The 24380-nt window shown below is 53.3% G+C and overlaps 6 protein-coding genes across 6 annotated transcripts; 4 read left to right on the top strand and 2 right to left on the bottom strand.

Moving 5' to 3' along the window:
- Positions 1-1327: 1327 nt before the first annotated feature.
- On the top strand, positions 1328-2297 carry J4E87_002669 (uncharacterized protein; the record flags this gene model as incomplete). The annotated part of the gene is made up of 2 exons (XM_049374305.1): positions 1328-2113; positions 2178-2297. 2 exons carry the CDS (start codon positions 1328-1330, stop codon positions 2295-2297), a joined length of 906 nt encoding a protein of 301 aa, XP_049236445.1.
- Positions 2298-3956: 1659 nt separating this feature from the next.
- Positions 3957-5753, bottom strand: SLP1 (Glycosylated integral ER membrane protein; the record flags this gene model as incomplete). The annotated part of the gene is made up of 1 exon (XM_049374304.1): positions 3957-5753. The coding sequence occupies one exon, from the start codon at positions 5751-5753 to the stop codon at positions 3957-3959; it is 1797 nt and encodes a 598-aa protein (XP_049236444.1).
- A 3411-nt stretch (positions 5754-9164) lies between these two features.
- J4E87_002667 (uncharacterized protein) lies at positions 9165-10971 on the bottom strand (the record flags this gene model as incomplete). Its single annotated transcript, XM_049374303.1, has 2 exons — positions 9165-10556; positions 10636-10971. 2 exons carry the CDS (start codon positions 10969-10971, stop codon positions 9165-9167), a joined length of 1728 nt encoding a protein of 575 aa, XP_049236443.1.
- Positions 10972-14190: 3219 nt separating this feature from the next.
- On the top strand, positions 14191-15949 carry J4E87_002666 (uncharacterized protein; the record flags this gene model as incomplete). The annotated part of the gene is made up of 3 exons (XM_049374302.1): positions 14191-14642; positions 14693-15528; positions 15582-15949. 3 exons carry the CDS (start codon positions 14191-14193, stop codon positions 15947-15949), a joined length of 1656 nt encoding a protein of 551 aa, XP_049236442.1.
- Positions 15950-17732: 1783 nt separating this feature from the next.
- Positions 17733-18891, top strand: J4E87_002665 (uncharacterized protein; the record flags this gene model as incomplete). Its single annotated transcript, XM_049374301.1, has 2 exons — positions 17733-17801; positions 17851-18891. The coding sequence occupies 2 exons, from the start codon at positions 17733-17735 to the stop codon at positions 18889-18891; spliced, it is 1110 nt and encodes a 369-aa protein (XP_049236441.1).
- Positions 18892-19444: 553 nt separating this feature from the next.
- Positions 19445-21058, top strand: J4E87_002664 (uncharacterized protein; the record flags this gene model as incomplete). The annotated part of the gene is made up of 1 exon (XM_049374300.1): positions 19445-21058. One exon carries the CDS (start codon positions 19445-19447, stop codon positions 21056-21058), a length of 1614 nt encoding a protein of 537 aa, XP_049236440.1.
- Between the last annotated feature and the right edge of the window lie 3322 nt (positions 21059-24380).

Raw genomic sequence — 24380 nt, 5'->3', positions numbered from 1 at the left:
TAGGGAGAATATACCTGCCGCTACACAACTTCGTTGGGTGTACTGCCTAGCTACAACAAACGCGACAGCAAATTGATAGAACTCGTGGAGTGACAATTTCTCCCGCTACATGATCTAAATCAACGATTGGGTCTACTGCATGTGCGTCGAAGTCACATCCAACGACTACAAACTTCGTACAAAGAGACGTACCATCTTTCTGCCACTTTGTTTGCCAGCTGCATGGTAATGCAAAATTTGTACCATCAGCAAGACCGGTCTATTACTGATTGCGACGTCGGCAGTGTACGCTCGTCTAATGTATATGATCTGGCACAAGTCTTCTCGAGCTAGAGTCGCCTAGCCGTCTACACTCTTGATAATGGGTGAAGGGGAAGCGAGATGTCAGCCAATGAGGTGGTGTTACCAGCCGCTCGGCTCAGACACCTGTTGTCGAGATCTTGCATCTTCCAGCATCCTTCAAGCCACAACTTTCGCGCAAAGTCATCAAATTTACGATTAATGCTCTCTACGCCTGGTATACATTGCTGCGATACTTGCTGACTACTTAGGGCCATTGACTGCTATCGATAACCATACTTTCCATCTCAGCCCGATGGGCCGCAGCCTGTCGATCCTTTCGCTTCTACGATGCGCAATTCAATTTGATACGCAACGCATCTAGAAGGTCCGACGTGCGTGGCGTTTTCATGGCCTCATTTGGGCGCTCGTTGCGGGGCGAGCTTTCACCGGTATCGTATTCGGACGATACTTTCAGCCTCTTCAGCTGAAAGCCTCGGCAGACCAGTCACCTTGTAGCCTAGGATATTCGCGCTCACAGCAAAGAACGTGAGCTGTCTTCCTCAGTAAAAAAGTCTCTCTTTCACAATCGAATCTCCTACTAGTCGCTCTCACAATACTCGAGTCACCAAGGTGACTTCCTGCACGAGTCATGCCTCTCGTTCGGCCCCCACCCCTTCCACCTCGACCATCCTCAGAATCAGCAACCCCGCAAACTAAACAACCCCCTGCCCTTGGATTGTGCAAACGATCAAATTTCACGCAAGGGCATAATGACTGGCTGCAAATCAAATCGCCAAGGGCCATATCCAACTTCGACATTTGTCCGGATTGCTACAACACATCCTTCCGCAACACTCGCTATGCATCACTCATATCTGCCGGTCCCGCAAAACCAGCTAAGATGTCTGTTGTCTGCGATTTCTCGTTCCTGTGGGTGAGACTAGCCTATATGTGGTTGTTCCAAATGGGACAACCTGATTTGAGCTTGCTGGGCGAAGTCAGTAGCATTGATCCTGACAGGGATGGCATCTGCCCAAACTTCAACATGGAGGATCCAGTGGTCAAGACTGGAGGAAGGCCCGAAGTAATTAGGACGTGGTACTGTCTGCAAGACCCAAAGACCGGGTCGCTGGTCGAAGAGATGACAGCCTGTTCATTCTGCGTGGCGCATATAAACGTCCTGTTTCCCTGCCTGAAGCGCATATTTGCACCCATTGCAAACGGACAAAGGCTTCTCGCTACCTGCGACCTGATGACGCAGGGAAATGGCCAACAGCGGTGTGTTGAGATTGTTGATCAGATGGCCGCCGTTGCGCAAAGTACTCTTGAAACGAAGACACGAGACATCACGCCACTGATCGATTTCGTCAAGAAATGGGGCCCTATTCCTGCATGTCAACAAGGGACATTGGTCTCAGGCCAAAAGCAGTACAGCTTCCCTTCTACGGTTCCCGAGTTCACTGCCTGCGAAGAGTGCTACCTTAGACACATCGAACCTCTCTACTCTCAGTCACCCCAACCAGCGATCCTCGCGCAGCTTGAAGAGCAAGAGGCAAAAGCCGGAGGCTTTCTGTGTGATCTCTTTTCCCCACGTCTCCAGTCGTACTTTACGGATGCCAGTCGTACAAACGACATCTCCACATTCCGCCAAAAGCTCATGGCACGAAACAACAAGATGCAAGAAATTGAGATTCAGCTTCGGCGTATGAAGCAGGAAATTCAGCAGTTGAAAGCGCAGGAGAGGATGCACAGGAATCAGATGATTGTTGCGCAGTCGCAGGCTAGGATCCGCAGTACACAATGGGCTGTCAGTGGCTGGAGCGCACCGCCGGTGAGTACTAAATTGACGAGAATGTTGTCATGAGAGGCTACGACGATGACTAACATCCATGCAGATTGATTGGGGTATAACAAACGTGGAGATGGCGAAAGCAAACGAGAAAGCAATGCAAGCGGCCATCCTCCAGGACAGCATGACGGATCTGGAAAATGAGTGGATTAGATACTGGAAATGAACATGCGGTCGTAAGAAGCTTGTATCTTAAGACACCGCAACCATCTTGTATCAACCTGCATACTAGCCACTCTCTCCATCCTCAACGCGCCTAACCGCAAACTCCCTCCTGCAATTCGGACAAAGCAAACTCCCCAACATAGCCTCAACAAGACAGTCCCTCCCAAATCTCTTCCCACAGCACTCCACCTGCTTGATAACCCCGCCACAACACCCATCCTCCCCCGCACCAAAAGCACCCCAACAAAACGGACAACGGACATCATCTCGCATCGCCGTCTCGACGTCAACGGTAGCCACAGAATCCACATAAGCAGGGGCATACACCTCTGCCGTCTCCCAGATCCGCGGTGGCTCGTTCGCGTTGCCAAACTCAATATACAATGCAACCAGCCCCTGGATGTTCTTTGTGAGCCGGTATGTCTCCACACCTTCTTTGAACGTCTGCAACGTCATGACAGCATCATCATCCAATCCAGTCTCCCGCGAATACCGTAGTATCGCCCGAAGTAACCCTACCTCCTCTAAAGTATAGGACACGATAATCCCATCGGCCAGCGGAGGCGGGAACTGGTCTTCTGAAAAGAAACCGATGTAGGGAGCGATGTAAGTAACATACGCCACTGATTTCTCGATAAGTTCCTCGGCGTAGGCAAAGAGCGTCATGTTCGTCATGGTTTCGGAGAGCCAGACTTGGGATTTGGATTGGTGGAGCGTGGTTTCGATGTAGGTTTGGGCGGTGCCGGTGGCGGAGATGAAGGAGGAGAGGGTGAAGGTTAGAGGGGAGGTGATTGGGTCTGTGTCGTCTGATGGCCATGCGCCTGGCATGGGTGGGAGGGGCTCGTAGCTCATTATGTTGGTTGGATTGGATTGCTTGGGTTGGCGTTCGTTTGGGTTGAGAAGGTCTGGACATGTAGGGATAGGCTTATATGCGTGAAGTGCCAATCCGATCCCAGAGTGAAAGGTGAGGCAGGAAGGTTTGGTGGGTATGTGAGATTGTACGACTCGTCTCATCGACGAATAGTTCGGCCGCTGAGATGATCAGATGATTCAACTGAATTATCTACGCGTTGTGCAGAGACATGGAAAGTCACCAACCAGCCATGGCAAAGTCATGAAACGATCATATGTTGTAATGTTTCCATTTTATTTAAGATCGAACGCCTTCCCAAGCCCCCAAATGTCCCAATCCCAAGCGCATCAAGGCGCGGTGAATGTACAAATACAAAAACTCTCTCGAAAGACAATAGACCGAGTCTGTCTTTTCCCAATGTTCGTAAATATCATGAACCTCGTTGTCCATAGGACGCTCGAAAAGCCAGTTCTTTAATTCCAACGCCTTGCAATGCTTCCGAGACGCCTCGCTTGCTGAATGGACAAAAAAGCCATGATGAGACCCAGTTGTACTCTTGACAGATGTTCCGAGGGTAGATGTGGAGATTCCTTTCCCTGTGAACGAGAGAGAGGATCGCGTCACATACCCAAACGAGATGTGATTACTTACCAACTTACCGTTGCGCGTAGAGTCGGATGAATGATACCAGCTCCATTGCGCAAGCCGGTAGTTGATGTCCGTGCTAGACACTTGTGGGCTAACTGAGCTTAACGCTCCAACCCATATCTATCTGATACGAGCTCCTTCGTTGTCGAATGCAGAAACTTAGCGGATAGTCATCTGCTTAGTCGCACTGGGCTTCATGGAAGCAGAGCCGGCGGCGGCAACGGAAGGCTGACCGGGCTTCTTCTCGAAGATCTTCCAGAACTTGAGAGACTCGTCGGCAGCAGCGGTGGCGAGCATCTGACCATCAGGGCTGAGGCAGCTGTGGAGAACACGAGACTCGTGAGCGGGGACCTCCATGTTCTTGACACCGGAGGGGTAGCTCCAGATGCTCAGGCTGTTGTCGGGGAAGCCACCAGTGCTGACAATCTCCTTGTAGTGGGTGCTCCAGCGAAGGCTGGTGACTTGGGAGTCGGTGGGGATGTGGTTGATGCGGGCACCAGTGGTGGTGTTCCAGAAGTAGATCTGACGGTCGTTGGAACCACCGCCGGTGGCAAGCAGGTTGGATTGCCATGGGCACCATGAGACGGCCTTGACGGCAGCGCGGTGGTTGGTCTTGGTGAACTTGGGGGCAGCGAGCGCGCGCGCATCCCAGATGTTGACCATGTTGTCGTTGGCACCAGTGGCAAGCTGGGCACCATCGGCGCGCCACTCAAGACCGCAGACCTCTCCAGTGTGCGAGACGAGCTCAGCGATCTTGTGTTGAGCGACGCGGACGTCGTGGTTGTAGACAAGGCCGGAACGGGCACCGGTGGAGAGGATGTGCTTGTTCCATCCCATAACGCCAACGCGAGTCTCGTGACCGAACATGCTACGCAGCTTGGTCTGCTCCTCAACGTCCCAGATCTGGACCTCACCCGTGCCGAGACCGACACCAACGTAGGCACCGTCGCCGGACCACTTGACGGAAGAGATGTAGGTATCGGCAGGGCACTCGAGGAGAGAGGCGACCGACCCAGAGTCAGCTGACCAGACGTAGACTGAGCGCTCAAGACCGATGGCGACCTGGTTGCCGGAGGACCAGTCGAGAAGGTTGAGGTAGTAGTCATCGACAAGACCGGGGGCATCAAGGACGCGCTCGGGAGCTGACGGGATGCGACGGCGGCTCTGTGCGTTGACGCTGCTGCTGGGCTTGAGGGGACGGTTGTACTGGGAGCGAAGGTCGATGGGCTTGGATGACTCGGGCGGCGCAGGCTTGAAAGCAAGAATGCGAGTGTTTGTGTTGATGCCACATGCTGAGGCAAGTGTGGACTGGTATGCAGCCTGGCTAGGAGCTGGCTTGGAGCGCGATCGGCTCTCCTCCTCGTCGTCCTCAAGGCTCAGGCCCTCGAGGGACAGTGTGACATCCTCCTCTGAACCGCGGCCACCGAGATCGAAAGCACTTGCGGCGTTGGCAAGCACGGTCGAGCCCTCCTTCTTGGAGCTTGACTTGGGGCGCTGTTCAGCGTCGAGCTTGCTGGCACCGACACTGCGGATGGCCTCGCTTGCCGTCCGGTTGGGGATGAAGCGGTCGGCGGCGTTGTAGGCAATGCGCGTCTTGGTAGGGCGAGCACGGATGGCAGCCGCCTCCTTCTTCTCCTTCTTGGCCTTGGTGGCGGCAGTGGTACCGGATCCAGTGAGGGCCCATTCAGAGACACCGAGTTCTAACCGGCGAGGAGTGTGTGTGTGGGAGCGAGCAATGTTGGACTTGGGCGAGTCGCGCGTCGTCTTGGTGACGGAGCGCTGGATGCGCGACTTGAAGTCGTTGCCATGAATCGACTCGTGTGCCTGCACATCGGGAGTCTGGGTGCGCGGGGTGCGGGGAGAGGGCGTCAGTGGCATCCGACCGCCGGCGGTGCGGGTGTTGAAGACGGCAGAGCGCTTCTTGACCGGAGTCACGCAGACTGCGGTGCTTGCCATGACTGCTAGCTAGTCTCCTACTGGACTAGGGTTAGTTAGATTCTTAGTACACAGGACGTGGTGGCATACAGTATGTGGGTTGGGTTCTGCTATATGGTGTAAGGATTAGTATTAGACAATGCTGTAATCGATGCTGTGAAGTATTGATTCGAAAGTAATTGAGTGATTCGCGCTCTGGAGAAGAAGATGCAGGGCAGTGCGGATGGTAGAGTGCGTGGTAGTGGATATGCAGAGTGGCAGGTATGGGGGCGTTTAAGTATCCTTTGTTTACGCTTGCGTTGACCAGGTAACGAGGACGGGACCCTGCGCGAGGCTGGCCGGACGACCACGACGCATGACATCACATGACGGTGCTCGACCCTCGCCGGCATCGTAGTCTATCCGGTTTGTGAAGCCGCATGCATCGTCGTGTCGATGCCGCCGTCTGCATGGCCTTGCTTTTGCCGCTGCATACATGATGGCGATGGCTTCATAGCGTCTGCTCTCGTGCCAGGCTGCGACGCACTTCAGCAGTCTCTCAGTCCAGCAACATCGCACAGCCACTCACTAATCACATATTGTAGCATCTGCCGTGGTGCATTAATCTGCTGCAGCTGTACAGTGGCCAAGTCTCGGAGTGGCTCGCGCTGTCCGTTCGGGCACAGGGCTGAGTCGTCGTGGGTCGGCGCTTCCGCTTTCCAGGCTCGGGCGGTGAGGGGCGGCAATATGCACGGCCAGCCAACTCAACTTCCTCCGTCAAACATTCTCCCAGCCTAGACAAAGGCCACTTCTGCCCACCGGGGCTGCTACCACGAACCAGACGACGCTATTCACCGCTCACTATCCATGGCACAAACATCCGCTCGATCCGCTTTCCCGTCCAACATCCTCAACCCCGCCGTCACCTCTACACCCTCGCCCAGCCACTCCCACTCGAACACGCCGGGATCCGCCAGCTCTGCCAACAACACTTTCCTCATGTCTGCGAGCCCCGTCCGGAGCCGCAGATCAGCCGTCGAAGGCTACAAACCGAGAATGATTTCGACAATCGGCGCCAAGCCCGCCTGCCTGGTCAATGCCTCTGTCACATATGTCGGCGATGATCAGATATACGCCTTTGGAGGCTTCGACCAGTATACCGACGAGGTCTACAACCACGTCCTGCGCCTCAACCTCGTCACTCGACAATGGAATCTGGTCGACAACTACGGGGACATTCCGGGCGTACGAATGGGTACGTGCTCACCGCTCTATCACCAATGCTACTTCCGTCGCAACTAACATAACGCTTTAGGACACACCGCATGTCTCTGGCAAGGCAGCAAACTGCTCGTCTTCGGTGGTGAGAATGAGCACCGTCAACACCTCGCCGATGTCATCGTATTCGACCTGAAGACCGCCCACTGGACGCAGCCCGAACTCCATGGCCCAATACCTCGCGGTCGCGCTCGGCATTCGGCCGTCATATACGATGATAAGCTATATATCAGCGGGGGCCAGACTGGACATGATAGTGTACTAGACGACATCTGCTATCTCGACCTCAAGACGTGGACCTGGTCCCGGACATGGAGGTTCGTTCCTCGTTACGATCACGCCAGCTGGATCTGGAACGGTCGCATCTGGATTTTCGGTGGCATCAACGACGAGATGGAGAAGAGCAATGAGATCTGGTGGCTCGATCTCCGCGGCAGCCCAGAGTTTGACCACGCCATGAAGTATGGAACAGGCGACCGGCAACTCATCTCGTCCCGACATCGCTACCCTGTACCAGCGTCTGGTCAACTTGCGACCGGAAGTAGTGGTTACACTGCAAACTCGAGCGTTCAGTCATATCATGGCATGGGTTCAAGTCGCTCACCCTACGTTGCGCCTGGCTCCATCTCATCTCTCAAATTTCACTCCAGTCCGAACCTACCATCTCAAGCGGCGGGCACGCATTTCCACATCTTTTCATCCGGTTGCATGCTCGATTTCGTCACCCCGGCAGAGTTGAGCTGCGAGACAAGTTTGTCCAGTCTAGAGCTAGATACACTGCGATGGCAGAAGCTTGCCGACGGGAAGGACCTTTACAGCCCCAACTACCGCTGGCACTACTGCACAACAAATCCCGAAGGAACACATGCCTGGCTTCTAGGTAGCCCGATCGAGTCGGCGAATGATGGGAATCACAACGGCGAGTATCTAAGCGATGTCCTCGCCATCGATCTTCGGAAGTATGGCATCCTGGGCAACGAGCTGGCCTCCGACACGCGCTCAAAGATGATGCCTTCTTCCGATGCGAATGTGTCTTCGCACCTTACCGGTATTGGTGCGGATCTTTCCCTAACTTTTGATCAACCACCCGAGAGCGGCAGCGGCGCAGACTTCATCATCACGGCCGATCCCGATGATGATGACTACGTGGATGTTGCCGTGCCAGATCCCAACGGCTCGTCAACAACCGTGAGCCCAGTATCGCGGCCGATTCACGTTCACAAGCTCATTCTCCATGCTCGCTGGCCCCATTTCGCCCGTCTATGGAGTGCTCAGATGGCAGAGTTCCACTCGAAGAAGATGCACATTCCCGAACCGTACTCAGCAGTTCGGGCGTTCCTGTTTTATCTGTATACGGATAGCATTGCGCCAAACCCTCAGAATGGACCCAGCCTGAACGACGTAGCAGGCATGCTTGTCATGTCCAACATCTACGACATGCCCCGTCTCCGCCTACTTTGTGTCAACCGTTTGGGTCGGGAGCTCGACATTGAGCACGCAGCCATAATCTGGGAGCGTGCTGCTACTGCTGGAGAGGACTGGCTCAAGCAGCGAGCTGCTACATTCTGCATGCAGAACTTTGGTAGAGTCGTCCGCACAGCCGGCTACCGTAGCCTCAGCCCGGCGAGCTTGATCGAGCTCAGCTGTGAAGCTACTCCAGAAGCGCGCATCGTTGGTGGAGAGGATCTGGATCTCCTCAGCCAAATCACCGGTCGCTCTTTCGGCGGCAGCAATCGCAAACGCAGTTTGGGTAGCGCAGGCGTCCTCACGGCAGGCGAGGACGACGGAGAGGACGAAGTGGAGGATGATGGCATGGATGTCAACTAATTCAGTAGTCGAGCTTTCCTTTTTTGCGATTTTCTCCCTTGCTCTGCTACTGCACAAGCATATTGGCGCGGCGTTGGTATTTTGAACGGTAATCGGGAGGAGTTTGGTTGGATTTGATAAATGCATTGCGTCGGCGCGCAAGGACTTTGGCGCTGGAGTTTAGCTAATGATCCCCTTTTGATGGCACTCACGATTACATGACTGCACACCGTATTATACCGCTACATAGATGCTACGAAATGTTTCTTCTGCTATCATTGTCTGTTATCTCTTCCGTGGATTCTGATCTAACCCCGCCTTGGTCTTCCAAAACAGAATGCCTGTCGACAACTTCAGGCGCACGGCAGACTATCCGTAGCGAAGCCTTCGTCCACCCTTCTGCTCAGCCATCTGGCAACTCACTGATATCCCCTTTCGCTCCGCGTAGTTGATCGCATCGCGCCCATTAATGTTAGCACACTGATTCGCCTTGATACTCGTCAGCTTCGGAAGTTTGTCTGCCAGCATCTTGATGGACGCCCCAGTGATGTGGGTGTGAGAAAGGTCGATTGTCTTGAGTCCCGTCGGGTACATGAGGAGTCTCTCTATCTCATCGTCATTGCAGAGCGTTGTGGCAATATCCAGGGACTCCAACGCGGGCGTGAGGACCCGTGGGGAATCGCCGAATATGGACTCCATTTGCGCAGAAGGCCCTCTTCCGAACATGTCATCTTCAATACTATCGACTAGACCGTGCAGGGTTAACGATTGCAAAGGTTGTCGTATAGAGCATGTTGCCGTTTCATTCTCGTGGGAACAGATATCTAGTAGGTCTCCTAGTGTTTCTGTGCCCAAGCCTATGAAGCCAGATATGGCTAGGTGTGTGAGCTCTGGGATACAGCACTGGTGCAAGAACAGGCTTTGCTGTAGATTCAATCCACCACCGTCGTTTTCGATGACCAGTCGCTGTAGCGTCGGCGGGAGAAGAGGAAACTGCAGGAGGTCCATCCGCTTCAGCGTCAGGCTTTTCAGTGGTGGTAATTGAGCTTCGTCTCTGGGCCATCCTTGTCGAGAGTCAAGATGTTCCACGTTGGAGAGTGCTAGGGATTCAAGACATGGCGTTCGAGCCAGGAGGTCATGTAGCCCGAGATTGACCGTCGAGACGGGGGACGACCAATACATGCCGAGGGTGCGGAGATTCCCAAATGAAGTTGTCCATTCAGTGGCGGCCCCGCGAGACCTCAATGCGCCGAAGACCACGTGTTCCATTACAGGTCTCGCATGCATTATCTGCACTGCAGTATCTTGCGTGATCTCTGGATGTATCGTGAGCTTCTTCAGCTTTGGAGCGCTTTTGACAATGTCAATCAGTGTGGCTGACATGGTGTGTGGCAAGGAGATGAGCTCTAGTTCTGTAAGGTCCTTCGCTGCTTTCGCAAGATTCTTCAGTACGTCCATGTGTTCGAAACGATGGATCGTGACGCGCGTCATTCGGTATTCCGAGCGCTTGAAAGCTGTATTGACGAAAGAACGAGGGACTGGTCGGCGGGCGCCGGAGAGATCGAGATGCATCCAAAGCTTAGGTAACTTGGAGAGATAGTCCCTCCATCCTGGGCTGACGCGCATGCAGTTGACCATGTGGCGGAAGGAGCAATACTCTAGTACCATTTCCGCTAGCTCAGCGGGCAGCACGGTAAACGGATCGATGGCCGCTGCAGGTGATAGTTTTCGAGTGAACTTGTCGTGGAGTTGTTGCAAGAGCTGTCGCCAGTCAGTAATCCATGCAAAAGACGAAGTGGAACATGTGTCCTCATAACAGGACAAAGAATACATCACATACCTTGAAGTTCTTGTCGCTAGGTGGCACATTCTTCATTCCGTACTTGTAAATCCCAAGCGCCGTCTCGGGTTTCTCCAACTTCTCCAGGATACTCGCTGTGCGTAAGTAGCCTTTGACATCTTTCTTATTCAGTCTGATCATCTCTCTGCCATCTTTGACGGCGGCGTTGAGGTTTCCAAGCTTGTCGTACGTCGCAGCCCGATGATCGTACAGATCCGCGGTTGGACAAGCCTCGATACCTTTCGAAAAGGTTTCCAAGGCTTTCTCGTATTGTTTCAGCTTATAGTAGCTGCGACCAATCGCCTGGTACTCTTCTGGGGACATTCTGCGCGCCATGGTGACGAAAGCGGATGATGTTTACTAAGCCGAGATGGTATCGTTGGGTAGCTGCCAAACCCAGGGTACGCAGTGCGATTATGCCTAGTCGCCCAATGAAGCTGCGCAATTACGGACGAGGATCTCCCGGTGAATCAATATGATGTGCGACCGAAGCCTTCAGAGGGTTATTGCTGTGGATCTTCCACGCGTGAGATGGAATATGCCAGTTGCGGTGTTGAGGTCGTGGGAGTGGAGTGCTTACGTGCCGGCGACGCGTCGAAAGACACGCTAACACATGACGTGATCCGTGCGCGCATGCCTCATCGTGCGGCGAGCTTACCAACTCCATCTCTAAAGCTGTTCTTTTTAAAATGCGGCAGCAACAGATACAAAATACATATAGTGGTGGTCATCTTGATCCAATCTACTGGATGGCGTGGCGCTTGCAATTGCGGTAGGTCATCACAACGGTGTCACATTTGTGACGGAGCTGTCACGTCTGAATGCGCTTCATGTGTGGTCCACGCGAATGGTGCTGAATGACATGCCGCTAAACTCAACATGCTCAGAGATACCGCCCGCTCGTGATGAGAGCGCTACAGCTCGTTTGCTCGCAAGTTCCAGCTAGCACTGTATGAGAACTTCAACAGCAGGACGGAAATCAATCACTCCAGAAGTAACCGTTATCGCACTGGAAAAGCAAACAGCTCGAATATGCTCCTGCCGCGCAATCTCGAGAACAAAGAAAGTGGCCTGGCGTAAAGTCAAGGAAGAGAGAACTTCGAAGATAGAATGAAGTAAATGGGATATGCGAGCAACCTTGGAAATCCGTAGACCCAGAAGGGGTGTTATTCCAGGGGTAAAAAGAGACAGGCCAGCTACACCGAGGAGCCGCCTCGGTTCAATAGACGGGGAAACGACTGACGACCGACTTCAGAGATGAAAGGCCCCCAGACCCAACTCTAGTCCGTCCGTGGGCCCGCTGTTCTGCGACTAGCATTGGCGACGACCTGGGCAATGCACGAGGGACCTGGTGACTTTAGCGATGGTGGGACACATGACTGTTGAGGAGGAGTAGATCCTGGAGATGGTGGGATCCCCACACTATCTTGGGACATCGGATGGATTTATCGGACATTGGCAGCATCCTTGGTACGGAGGTTAGGTCTTGGGATCGGGTTGACTAGGTCGCTCCGATGGCAAGTCGGAGGTCGAATCAGTCGGGGCAGCAGGACGCCTTTATGCGGCTGAAATACAGTGGATCTGTCAACATGACCTTCGCATCGAACCGAGACGCAAGAGCTAGGGATCGTAGCAGAACGTTCTTGAATTTGATCTCCGCCGTTTTCCCCAGTCCCAGAGTCCTGGCAATGGGGTCGACGATGGTAACCAAGTGGGATCAAAACAGCAACTCGGTGGAGGTCCGTCACGATGGTGATGCATATTCAACAGTAATTGGCGGATTTTGGAGCGACCCTGCGTTGGAGGGAGTGATGGAAAAGTGGAGTGTGATTATCAGTGTGATTATCAATACGGCATTTGCATAAAGCGGAGACCCCGACATTAGACGGCGGTTCCGGTGACAGACTGGAGTGTGTGCCGCTTGGCAGGGACTTGAGCGAGAGTGCGGTGTAGTAGGCCCCGAAAGCGACATAAAATTGGGGTTGGCTGTTATATGTGGAGTTACCACGTCGTTGGGGCGTTTGGTGTGTTTTAGCACACGATATGAGAGCCGTCTTTTCCGGCATGTGGAATGCTTGCGGGAGCATAATTTGGGGCGGATTGATGGGGTACTGGAGAGATCGGCGCAGTTTAGCTGGGTCCTGGGGTAGACCTGTCGGTATGGAGCACTTTCGTAGGCTGCGAGGACTGCTTTCGGTGGTGTTGCTGCCGCTGTTTACTCCTGCCTGCGTGACGAGAAAGGAGTTGGGTCAGTGAAATGCGCCCGGATGTCCCGAAACAGGAAGGCCCGAGATCTGCAAGACGGTGCACATGTCAGCCTCATCCCCACGCTAGGCTTGTGAACTCCACACGAGCCTCTCCCGACTACCAAGCATGCATTGGCAATTTGTCCCGCCATGGCAGAAAGCGCGACCGCGCCTACCGAACAGCATCCACGGCGCGACCAAGCTGATCGACCGCACGGCGAGAATATGTAGGAGGAGTGTCAGCGAACCAAGAGCGCTCCCGAAAGCCTGGGCAAATCCTCGGCTGTATAGCAACTTAATCTGAGTGTCTCGAGAGATGCCGCTATCACGTGCGTCGAATCGTCTCCCGGCCGGCAGTGCCGCCCGACGTTGCTGCACTCCATCCCAGGAAGTACAGCCGACCATCGACCATCACAGCAACCATCGTCACCGTTGCAGCACATGGCGTGTTCAAGCTCCACCAACTGCAGTCTCTATTAGTTAAGATCATCGGCCAAGCTGCAAAGGCTGCAGAGCCGCATGCGCACGGTTGGTCAGACCCTGCATGGGGACGGACGCGAGTCGCCGGTGCATGACGTCAAGCGCCCTCTTGTTGAGACTGAAACCGTGCCTTATGGGAGGAATTAGCACGCTATCCGTACACGGCGGCATGTAGCCCGAGATGGTGCCTTCGACCTACACCGGTGTCCTAGTCGACGACGAAGTTCCTGCATCATCTTGACATGCGTACCGTAGATTTTGACAGGCGGTTGCGGGTGGCGTAGGCGGCGAAGAAACTTCTTCCAGCCTTCTGTGCTGACTGGCGAACCCGTCGTTCACCAATCGTTTCACCTGCGTCTTCCCCAGGCTGACCCCAAGCCCTGCGCACATGACGTAATGTGGAGGTAACCTCGGGCTAGGAGCAGAGACATGCTGTGCCGAGCGCGCTTGTTGGACTGCAAGCGTCCTCCGCTCTTCTCCAAGATTGGCCCAAGATGGCTTGCTCCACCAACAGACCCTGTTAGGTTCGCCTTTGTATCCACAGTTTATTTGCGCCTCTACCGCCCGCACCTCAGGCTCGCATACTGCTACACCAGCCAAGGCCAAGATGTTGGAAAAAAATCGTTATCTAGTTTTCTCCACGCGTCAGTCGGAATCTTGGTAGCGTATCTTTTAGTGGGCCGAGGGTAGACGACCAGTAACCACGTTTCTGCCGAACACCCTTGTACGCAACGGACGATGATCATTTAAAGCTCTACTCTCTCCCCACGGATCTTTCCTCCCCAGCATCTCCTCACTCCTCTCCAGTTTCCATCGATACAACGCAACCATGCCGCCACGTATCAAGGAGTCCGAAAATGGTGTTCCCACCTACTGGGGCAAGTCCGGCAGGGCCCTCCAGGTTCTCATCACCATCGTTGCTGTTACCGACTTCCTGCTCTTCGGTTATGACCAGGGTGTCATGAGTGGAATCATCTCCGCTCCCGCCTTCCAAGCCGCGTTCCCTGAAGTCATAGATGACTCTACCTACGAGGGTTTCGTCGTCTCCATCTATGCCGTCGGTTGTCTGCTTGGTGCCATCTTCGTCTTCGTCTTTGGTGACAAGCTTGGACGCCGCAAGAGTATCTTCCTGGGTGCCGGAGTTATGATCATCGGTGTCATCATTCAGATTGCCTGCGTTCCTCCCAACAGCGGTGCTACCGCCCAGTTTATTGTCGGACGATGCATTACTGGTGTCGGAAACGGTATCAACACTTCTACCATTCCTACCTACCAGGCTGAGTACGTCGACCCAAAACCTGCTCTTTCAAACAACTACTGACTATTTCCAGGTGCTGCAAGGCCAAGAACCGCGGTAAAGTTATTTGCATCGAGGGTTCCATGGTTGCCATTGGTACGCTCATCGCCTACTGGATCGACTACGGCTGTCTCTACGGTCCCGATGACTTCACCTGGAGATTCCCCATTGCTTTCCAGTGTGTTTTCGCCATGATCGTCATCGTTATGATGATTTCGCTACCCGAATCTCCTCGATGGCTTCTCAACCACCATCACGAAGACGAAGCCGCTACTGTACTGGCTGGTCTCAACGGTGTTGCCCGCGACGACCAAGAGGTCATTGTCCAGATGCAAGTCATTCGTGATGCAGTCAGCGCATCTGGTGGTGGCGGCAAGGTCCCTACTAAGGCTCTTCTTACCGGCGGCAAGTCCCAGCACTTCCGTCGTGCTATCCTCGGTGCTTCCTCGCAATTCATGCAACAATTGTCCGGTTGCAACGCTGTCATCTACTACTTCCCCATTCTGTGCCAGAGCGCCTTGAACACCGACCACAACCTCGCCCTTCTTCTCGGAGGTGTCAACATGGTTGTTTACGCCATGTTCGCCGCTACCTCTTTCTACTTCGTTGAGCGTGTCGGCCGCAGAAAGTTGTACCTCATCGGTACCGTCGGTCAGATGACTGCCATGATCATCACCTTTGCCTGCCTGCTCCCCGGTGGCGTGGAGAACGAGGATAACGAGGGACCTGCCAAGGGTGCCGCCGTCGGTCTGTTCTTGTACATCGCGTTCTTCGGTGTTACATGGCTGCCGCTTCCCTGGTTGTACCCAGCCGAGATCAACCCCCTCAAGACCCGCCAGAAGGCCAATGCTTTTTCAACCATTAATAACTGTACGATTCTCTGTCTAATAAGTCATTCGAGACAATTGCTAACATTCTGATAGGGCTCTGGAACTTCTTCATCGTCATGATTACCCCCGTTTTGATCACCAACATCGGTTGGGGAACCTACCTCCTCTTCGCTGCTCTGAACGCCTCCTTCATTCCTGTCATCTACTTCTTCTACCCTGAGACTGCTGGTCGTTCCCTCGAGGAAATCGATCTCATCTTCGCCAAGGGTTACACCGAGAAGATGAGCTACGTGCAAGCCGCCAAGCAGCTCCCCAAGATGGACGAGGCTCAGATCGCCGAGGCCGTTCGCCAGTACGACCTTTCCGACAGCGACGTCGAGAACCGCTCGGCTGCTGGATCGCTCAAGGAGAAGCGTCAGCAGGATGAGGAGCTGATGCCTCAGGCTGGAGGTCAGATGTAAGATCTGATATGTTGCAAGACGAAGATACGAGCGCTGGTCGTACATGATTGCGAATGAGCGCGCTGTGTGCGCTACGGTATCGTTGAGTCGTTACTTGTTATGCATTATGCCTGGAGGAACTATACCCGACGCACAAACGTCACCCATCTAGGCTTGAGATGCATGGAGGAATTTGCTATGTCGCATGTCTTAAGGAATGCGCGAGTTTCGTTTTGTTTCTAATTGCATAGCATCGCTTTATACCATTGATCGACAGATGTCGTCAACCATAGAAATCTATGACTTTTCTCACTACATTATGTCTCCTGCACCCTTGAACTCGTACGCCCTGATGAACCGTCAGTACAATATCCTACTTAGATGCAGGCGGGCTTGAGGAGGAAAGCTTAGAAGTACCAGTCGGCTGCCATGCTGGCGTGTTTGGACTCAGCGCAGGTGAGACCGACGACCATAATTGAGCATTTGCAAGACCAGCATCGATGCGCAGCGCCAAATTACGAGACTGCGATATAGTAAGCAGGGGAGCAGGGATTCAACCAAGGTCGGGGCATACATTTTCTCCTTGGTCCTGAGGAGCCTGAGGGTCAGCACCATCTGCAGTCTCACCTCCACCTTCGGCAGGCGCAGCAATCGTGATAGCGGGAACATCATCGGTAAACGCAGCAACCTCGGTAGCGGGGACACCGACAAGCGGTTAATCTTTCATCGCACTGTCGGTCATTTCAAGGGTCTCCATGGCGTCAGTCACATCCTCCACATGCTCCTGCAGAAGTAGAGGTACGAAGTCAGCATATGTCTCACATGCACTCCATATAGCTAGAGCTTACATCGTGCGCCGCGATGTTGTCATCCACGTCATTTTCCGGGTCGTAGTCTCCAGACTTAGTCCGCTCCAACTCGACACCCACTTCGTCTAAGAATTCGCGCAGCTCGTCCATGTACATATCGAGCTCAGCATTCTCGCCCTCTGGATGCGAACGCCTATGTACACGCCACAGGGTCTCCGCCTCCACGTGACAGTTGTTCGCGTCTTCCCAGTCGCCCAGTGTTGAAGCCAAAGACAGGAGCGCTTTCATACGTTGGTGTCGTGATATAGACTTATCAGCGAGAAGGGCGCGGGCCATTTCGATACATTCGTCCAGGCGGTCCTTGTTGCAGAAATTGGCTGCTTCGCTCAACGCCTAAGTGAAGGCCTTGTCGATATCGCCGGCAGTGGTCATTCTGCTAAGTATCCACGGGTATTTTATGGTGTCTGTCGCTGGGTGAAGAGATTTTCACGATGTGTGTATTTGTGTGTTGTGGGTGAGTGAAATCAATGGACTCAACCTTGAACAGTTACCTACCTACCTAAGTATGACAACCATTACGGATACCATAGTGTGACTTCACTAACAGTACCAACCAAATACAGACCCCTGTCTCAAGTCGAAGGCGCAATCTTTTCTTCGCTGGTGTTGAAGGTGTCTCGTCATAATACGGGAGCAATCTTACCTATAGTGCTTGAATGTTGTCAGGCTTTTTGTATCAGTCGATACAAGTCACCCAATGAGTCCTCATTTCCGCAAAGTTAGTTGTATCCTACCAAAACAATTCTTGTGTATGTGTGGCACACCTCATGAGACTATGTAGTTCTGTCGGGACTTCAAGGTGCTGCGACGAACGCACGTGCCTCGGTAGTGCTCGGAACGTTCCGAACGCGCGCCTCGATGACACTTGGCTTCCATTCCACTCTTCGATACTTCGACCTTGCGTCCTCATGTTCTCACACCAGTGACCGAGCACTATGGCGATATCGAACGTGTCATTTGACACTCTGGGTCCTTTCCTAGTGTGGCAGTTTCTCATTCCCGTCGTAAGCTAGCCCTCACACCTGCGGCACGGCAATATCTAACGCGACACAGGCAGCGGGATGGGCCCAGTCCATTCTCTACAGCATCTTCATTCGCGCTGGCGACCCGAAACCGCAGCCCGGTACTCCGCGCTTCATAAAGCACCGCCGCAACATCTTGATCGCCATCTACGCCGCTTACTTCGCCTTCACCATTTACGAAGTCGACTTCAACTTGCAGCGCTCTAGCAATGCATACAACGACCTTGGTGTACCACTAGACGTCGACGAGAGCGCACTGAATACGCGATTCAGGAGGCTGACGATTCGATACCACCCAGATAAGATTGGGCCGAACGTGGATAGAGAGAGGGCAAATGACTTCTATGTTCATCTGAAGCGAGCCAAAGACATCATAATGGATCCTGTAAAGCGGTTCGCATATGACCGCTTCGGGCCAAGCATCTTTGCGCAATGCCAGAGCTGTTTGACTATCAAGGACTACACAGACAGTGCGCTGCTCACTACCGCTACCACCTACGGCGTACTCTTCATCATTCTGGTTGGCGCAAACGCCCTCGGCTTCCTAACAGACGGGTCCTACTGGCGCTACCTAGGACTTCTCGCTGTTGCGACTTTCGAAATCCGTACCGCTCTTCGTCCAGATTACCCCACCTTTCTCTCGAAATACTTGAACCCGTTCGTCGCAAGAACCAACCTGCGTCCCCCATACCTACCCTTTCAAATCATCACCATATTGAAGAAAGCTGCGATCTCCCTTACGCAGTTTCTCGGTCTGCTCATGCCACTTTACCGAAGCGACCCTCAACATGCCGCTAAAGCCAACGACGATACCGAAGACACTCGCCACAAGCAGCTTGATCGTCTCAGCGCGCTTGTTGCGGAGAGTAATAAGGATGCGAACAGACTGCTGGAGCTGGAAAGCGTGCCATACAGGGACAACGAGAGGGCAAAGGGTGAGCTGAGGGAAGCACTCAAGAAGTACATGGTGCAAAATGTGGTGCATCAGGAGAAGGAGGTGAGGAATGCTATGGGTGAGGTCATGATGCGGAGAAGGACGGGTGTGCCGCACGGTGCCGTAGGTACAAAATAGTACTACTCCGAGCCGACCGATATCTGTTACCAATCCACGGCTTTCCGTTTCTGTTTCATGGATACAGCAAGAACCGCGCTTCTCGACTCTGTCTGCCACGCTCCGCTGCCTGGTGATTCTACTCAGAATGTCGAGCTGATAACATGGTTGAATAATGGCAAATTAGAAAAACAGGATAGAAGATCCCTGTGCACCAGCGGACTCGGTCTCTATCAGGATGGATCGCAGGTCCGTGACCAGGTGATTAGTGTTATGGTTTTAGCCCTTTGTTGCTAAACCCGACTTTTGCCCCCGCTATGGAGCGAGCCCGACGATCCGCCAATTCCCCGCAGCCTCCCCACATCTTCTAGGACCATTTCAGCAACCTTTCCGGCAACTCAATGGAACATCTCGCGGCCGTCGGAATAATCGCGTCCGCTTCAGCCTAGAAAAAGAGGCACGATGATGTCGATACGCTTTCTGTCATAGCTTCCGATGGCATATGAAGCTCGGATAGCCATGGGAATATGGACAGCTCCTTCCATAAACCACCAACGATTTCAACACTCCCATAATGGCCCCAATCAGAGTCGCCGCCATTTCCCTTGCTGCCTCTGCTGTCTACGCATACCCAACGACAGACCACTCCGGAGCCGCATGTCTAAGCGTACCAAAGACAGCAGAAGGCGCTTCGATACCACATAGCAACTCCTTTGCCTCATTCTCGTTCGAACCTGCCTTCTGGGTTGACTTCTTCGGTAATGCTAGTACTCCCAACAACCTTACTTTCAGTGTCTTGAACAGGATCCATGAGCATGGTGGAAGTCCTGTCATCCGACCTGGCGGCATTACCATGGACAGCATGATATTCGACGCTGACGGTGGCGACGTGGTGCGTACCACTAGTCCGGAAGGCGGCGTATGGCGGACCACTGTTGGACCCGATTACTACAAGAGTTGGAGTAATTTCCCCAATGGCACCAGGTTCATCTCAACTCTCAACTTTGGCAATGAGAGTTTGGAAATCTCTACAGGCCTTGCAGTCGCATCGCTTACCTATCAATCTGACAAGGTCGCGTACCTTGAGCTTGGTAACGAGCCGACCAACTATGACGAGAGCCGGTGGAACGATTCGACTGCAGCCTATGTGCAGCAATGGAAACAGTACACAGCTAGCATCGATACCGCGCTGGATGCTTTGAACAGTTCAGATCTTCCTCAAGAGCGCTGGTGGGCATCTTCCGCCACGACTGATGACTCAGGCTTAGAGGTTCGACCTGCAGCACTCATCCCTGCAGGCATCGACTCAGAAGATCAGGTTGGCATATATTCGATACATTCGTATGCCTTCTCAACCTGCGATCCAGAACGCGCCGCCTTGGCCACCATCGAGAACATCCTCAATCATACCGAGCTCACACGCTACTGCGATGAAGAAATTTACCCGTCTGCCCGCGCTGCTCTCGATGCCGGAAACAACTGGAACATTGGCGAGTTCAACTCCGTCTCTTGCTCTGGAGCACCAAACGTCACCGATACATTTGCGCAAGCACTTTGGGTCATCGATAGCGAGCTAATCTACGCGACAAGGAATGCCAGTTCCACGCATCTACACCAGGGTGCTACACTTGCTCTTCAGTCCGACGAACAGCTCAACACGCCTGGTGCAAACGGTAGTCCAGGTTTCAGCACTTACTCAATGCTATACCCTCGCGACACTGAGTTGAGAGGCCCGGCACGGACTCTGCCCTCTTTCCTCGCGCAGCTGTTCATGGCTGAGGCCTTTGCTGTGCCCGACACTCGGGTTCGCGCTCTCGAGCCACCTGCTGGCGTCGATCCAGAGTCGTTCTCTGCATATGCGTTCTACGTCGACGATCACCTGTCGAAACTAGCACTCGTCAATATGAAGCCTTTCTACGCTAACTCGACCGAAGACTTCTCGGTACATGTTGATCTATCGGGCGCTGTGGGTTCCGACGGCGGGTGCTTAGGTGTAAAGAGATTGACGGCACCATTCGTAAACACTGGGAATAGCTCCTTGACATCTTGGGCTGGACAATCATTTCCTCAGGGTGAGCCGATGGGTAACGCGGTGGTTGAAGCGGTTGGGACAGATGCTGCAGTGAACGTGAGGGGTAGTGAAGCAGTACTTGTGTTCTTCGACAAAGACAGCATATATGGTCTGTAGATGCTAGTATGTATACGGAACTCCTAGATTCAACGAATAATGGAGCAGTTGCGATAGCAGTTGACAATTACGCACAGCGCGTGAAACGTGCATTTGTCGCGCAGTCCTATCTGCGAGAAAGAAACGATCAGTCTAGGCTCTTGGGTTGAGACACTGGGATTGGCTGATCGTCACGATGTTGCATCGTGGCTTAAGCCAAGCTGCGCTGGTGGAGAGGAGTCGCGATCCTTTGGCCCCTGTCGCTGGCTAGCGCATGTGTCCTTCGGCCCACGTCAACGCAGCTTTCATCAAAGTCTTTTCATCAACACCAGCTTTCCATCTCACTCTATCATCGCTTGAAGCTCACAATAGCGTCCAATCAAAGACATCCACTGATGGTGTCGCTCGGGGATCATTTTCGGCCTTTGTGCGGGCCGGAAGCCATTGCCTAGCCACGGATCGCATGGCAGCAATAAGAGACGAAACACGGCAAGCCTAATTACGCCTGGCCACGCCACCAAAACTTCTTGCGGAGATGAAAATTATACCGATCATATCAGAAGGAGCACACAAAAGACAGCTGCACTACCTATAGGCACAAGTGTCCTGATTCATCCATTGACTCCCACGCTAATGTAAAGTTTATGCTTCATAAAATCAAAAATATGCGGATAACCTCGGAAATTCGAGGTTAAATGGTCGCAAGATGTATGCGTAGTCCCGTCTCTTGGAGAGTCTCTACCACACTTCTTATCCTCAACATGAACTGCGCAGCTTCGTAGGAGAAGCGCTCGTAATCACCATCTCCCAGAGACCCTTGCGCTAAATCGACTTCGATTACGACCTCAGTTCGAGCGGTCTTGATGACAGTGAGGCCCTCAATGGTTTTGCAATACCGCCGCTCTTCAAACTGCCGCTTCTCCGGCAACAGAAACGCAAAGTCAAGCGGCCGAATCTGTATGTGCAAGCGTCTTGCATAATGCGCTGGAATCATTCCCAGCCCGAAACCATCCGTTTCAAGAAACGGTTTGAGCAGAAAGAGCTCGTGATGGGCAAACTTGAATGTACGTGTCCAGTAGTAGCATTCGAGCAATTCTCTAGCAACCTCATTACCCAAACCTCCTGTACTCATGTATGCTGCGGTGGGGTCTTCGATCCATTGATAAGAATGCTGGCCGCACGCCTGTCGGATGAGGTGCGCGAAGCGTCGGCCGTTTCCGGTTGCTGTACGCCGAACGATGACTTCGTTGTCATAGGATCCCTGGACGCAGAACGCGTACACCCGGTTGCGTAGCTCACGTGGTAGACGTGTATAGATGTCTGAAGCCAACTCTTCGACTCGAGGTGGGCGAGGTTTTTGGCTGTCATTTCTGGCAAATTAGTCCTGACCGGGTCGTAGTCGCATTCGTCACTCACTGCTTCGTAAGTTGCTCCACAAGAACTTCGCTGTTCCATGCAAAATTCTGCTGTCGCATCATCTCAAATCCGTATGAGACGTCGTCGAATCTGTCCATAACCATCATGTTTCTCGTTGTGATCGACAGCGCTATCGGAAAGTATGTTTTGATGGCATGCTAGTTCCTAGGATATATACTCCAAAGCAGCGGTGTCTCGCTCAAAACTCGAACCCACTTCGCAAATGCACACAGGTAACCACGTGAGTGCTAACTGGCAACGATGCTTTTCGCGAGTGCTTTCGCGGTACATCCTACACTAGTCTGGCCGCCACGCGAAGTAATCCGGATTAGGAAAGCATTGCGCATGGCACGGATCCTGTGGGAAGCGAAAACAGCAGCAATCACTTCAAAGATGCAACGTCTGGCAGCATAAGCCCGAAAGCAACGCCGCAGTCGCCGATATGAAATGACCCGAGTTGAGGCCTAATTGACCGCCTTAAACACCGAGCTTGCCGGACGCATGTAGGTTTCAGCGACATCTTCGCAAGGGCTCCTGCTTTGTGCGAGACCCTCTAACATTAGTTGCACATTGTAAGCATCTGACATACAACCCAGCCCTCTCCATTGGATCACACGCACATCCCTTTGGCCCCCCTTCGCCGCTTTCGCCGAGCTGAAGTGTGCATTGGTGTGAAGGTGATTATGGTCACGTGCTTACGCCCCACTCTTTAGGTACCCACGGGTATGGACACCGGAAGTCCTTGTGCGTTCCGCCCGTTGATGACCTGGGACCCAACACATTTCCCGGGAAAGAGCTCAATATACCAGATGCGAACCATCCGACGACTTTAGCACACCCACTACGGTTCGGACCGCGGATTGGCAGAACCCCCGCATGCGGCACAGCAAGCTCAACAATAACGGGAAGCACGATGATGGCACACAATTACAGTTGATCGAGGACCCCATTTCTGTCGAGGTTAGCCGTCGGCGACGTTTGATGGCATCTGACATGCGTTTGCTGTGCCACATCCAGGTAAGACGGCGCTTACATACGCCCTGAATCGCGTTCTGCTCACACCGTAAGCCGCTCACGATTTGTCGCCAATCGATCGCGAAGATAAACACGACCCCTCTAAATCCATTTCTCAGCGTCTCCGCCATCGATTGGTCAGGAGTAGATGTCCTCGCACTGCACGTCACGACTTTTCTCCACCAACGTCCCTCACAACATCAGAAGTAACCGCGATGAAGATCTGTCACTAGAAATGGGGACCGTGCCACGTTCTTACCGGGATTCATCCACACCTTTATCTCGACATCGAACCGGGTATCGTGTCCTCCACACCCATACCCCCTCGGGAACGTCCTCTTCGCTTACAGCACGAATCCTTCTGCAACTCAAATTATCCTGCGGCCCCATCCTGATCCATGACCTCGACTACACGTCTCTGGACGTTCAAGGAGATCGTCTCCGCGCCGGAAAAGTACTAGAGTGTGCCCGAACATTGAACTCCGCCCTCTATCGCGTGTGGCGGTAGTGACACGACTTCTTGGCGATGTTGTTGATAGTGGAGAGGCTCGTACGGTCCAACGGGTACCAGATCGTACACGCTGACTACGCTTACCGCCCCTAGAAATGACGGATTTTCAGCTGCTAGAAGCAGGGCGGGCGAACGCGGCACGCACTAGCTTCATGTGTAGTCAAACCATCTCTGTCGTCGCATTATCTCTTGGCACTGACCCGGAGTCAATCGTCAGATTTGGGGCCTCCTCGTCCTCCATATCCCGTTCGCATACTCGCCCCTCCCGGTGGTAAAATTTACAATAGATCGCGAGGCATTAGCTGGCTCGATAGGCCCTCACTTCGCATGCCCCGGTCAGGCAGTCTTGTGGCGCTCGCTTGGATCGAGAGATTTCAGGCTAGTATTATGCGGACTCAACCG

The sequence above is a fragment of the Alternaria ethzedia genome (genome assembly GCF_023757985.1).
Source record: "Alternaria ethzedia strain BMP 0044 chromosome Unknown scaffold_4, whole genome shotgun sequence".
NCBI lineage: Eukaryota > Fungi > Ascomycota > Dothideomycetes > Pleosporales > Pleosporaceae > Alternaria > Alternaria ethzedia.
The sequence above is the reverse complement of the archived record's forward strand: the minus strand, read 5'-3'. Positions and strand labels throughout refer to the sequence as shown.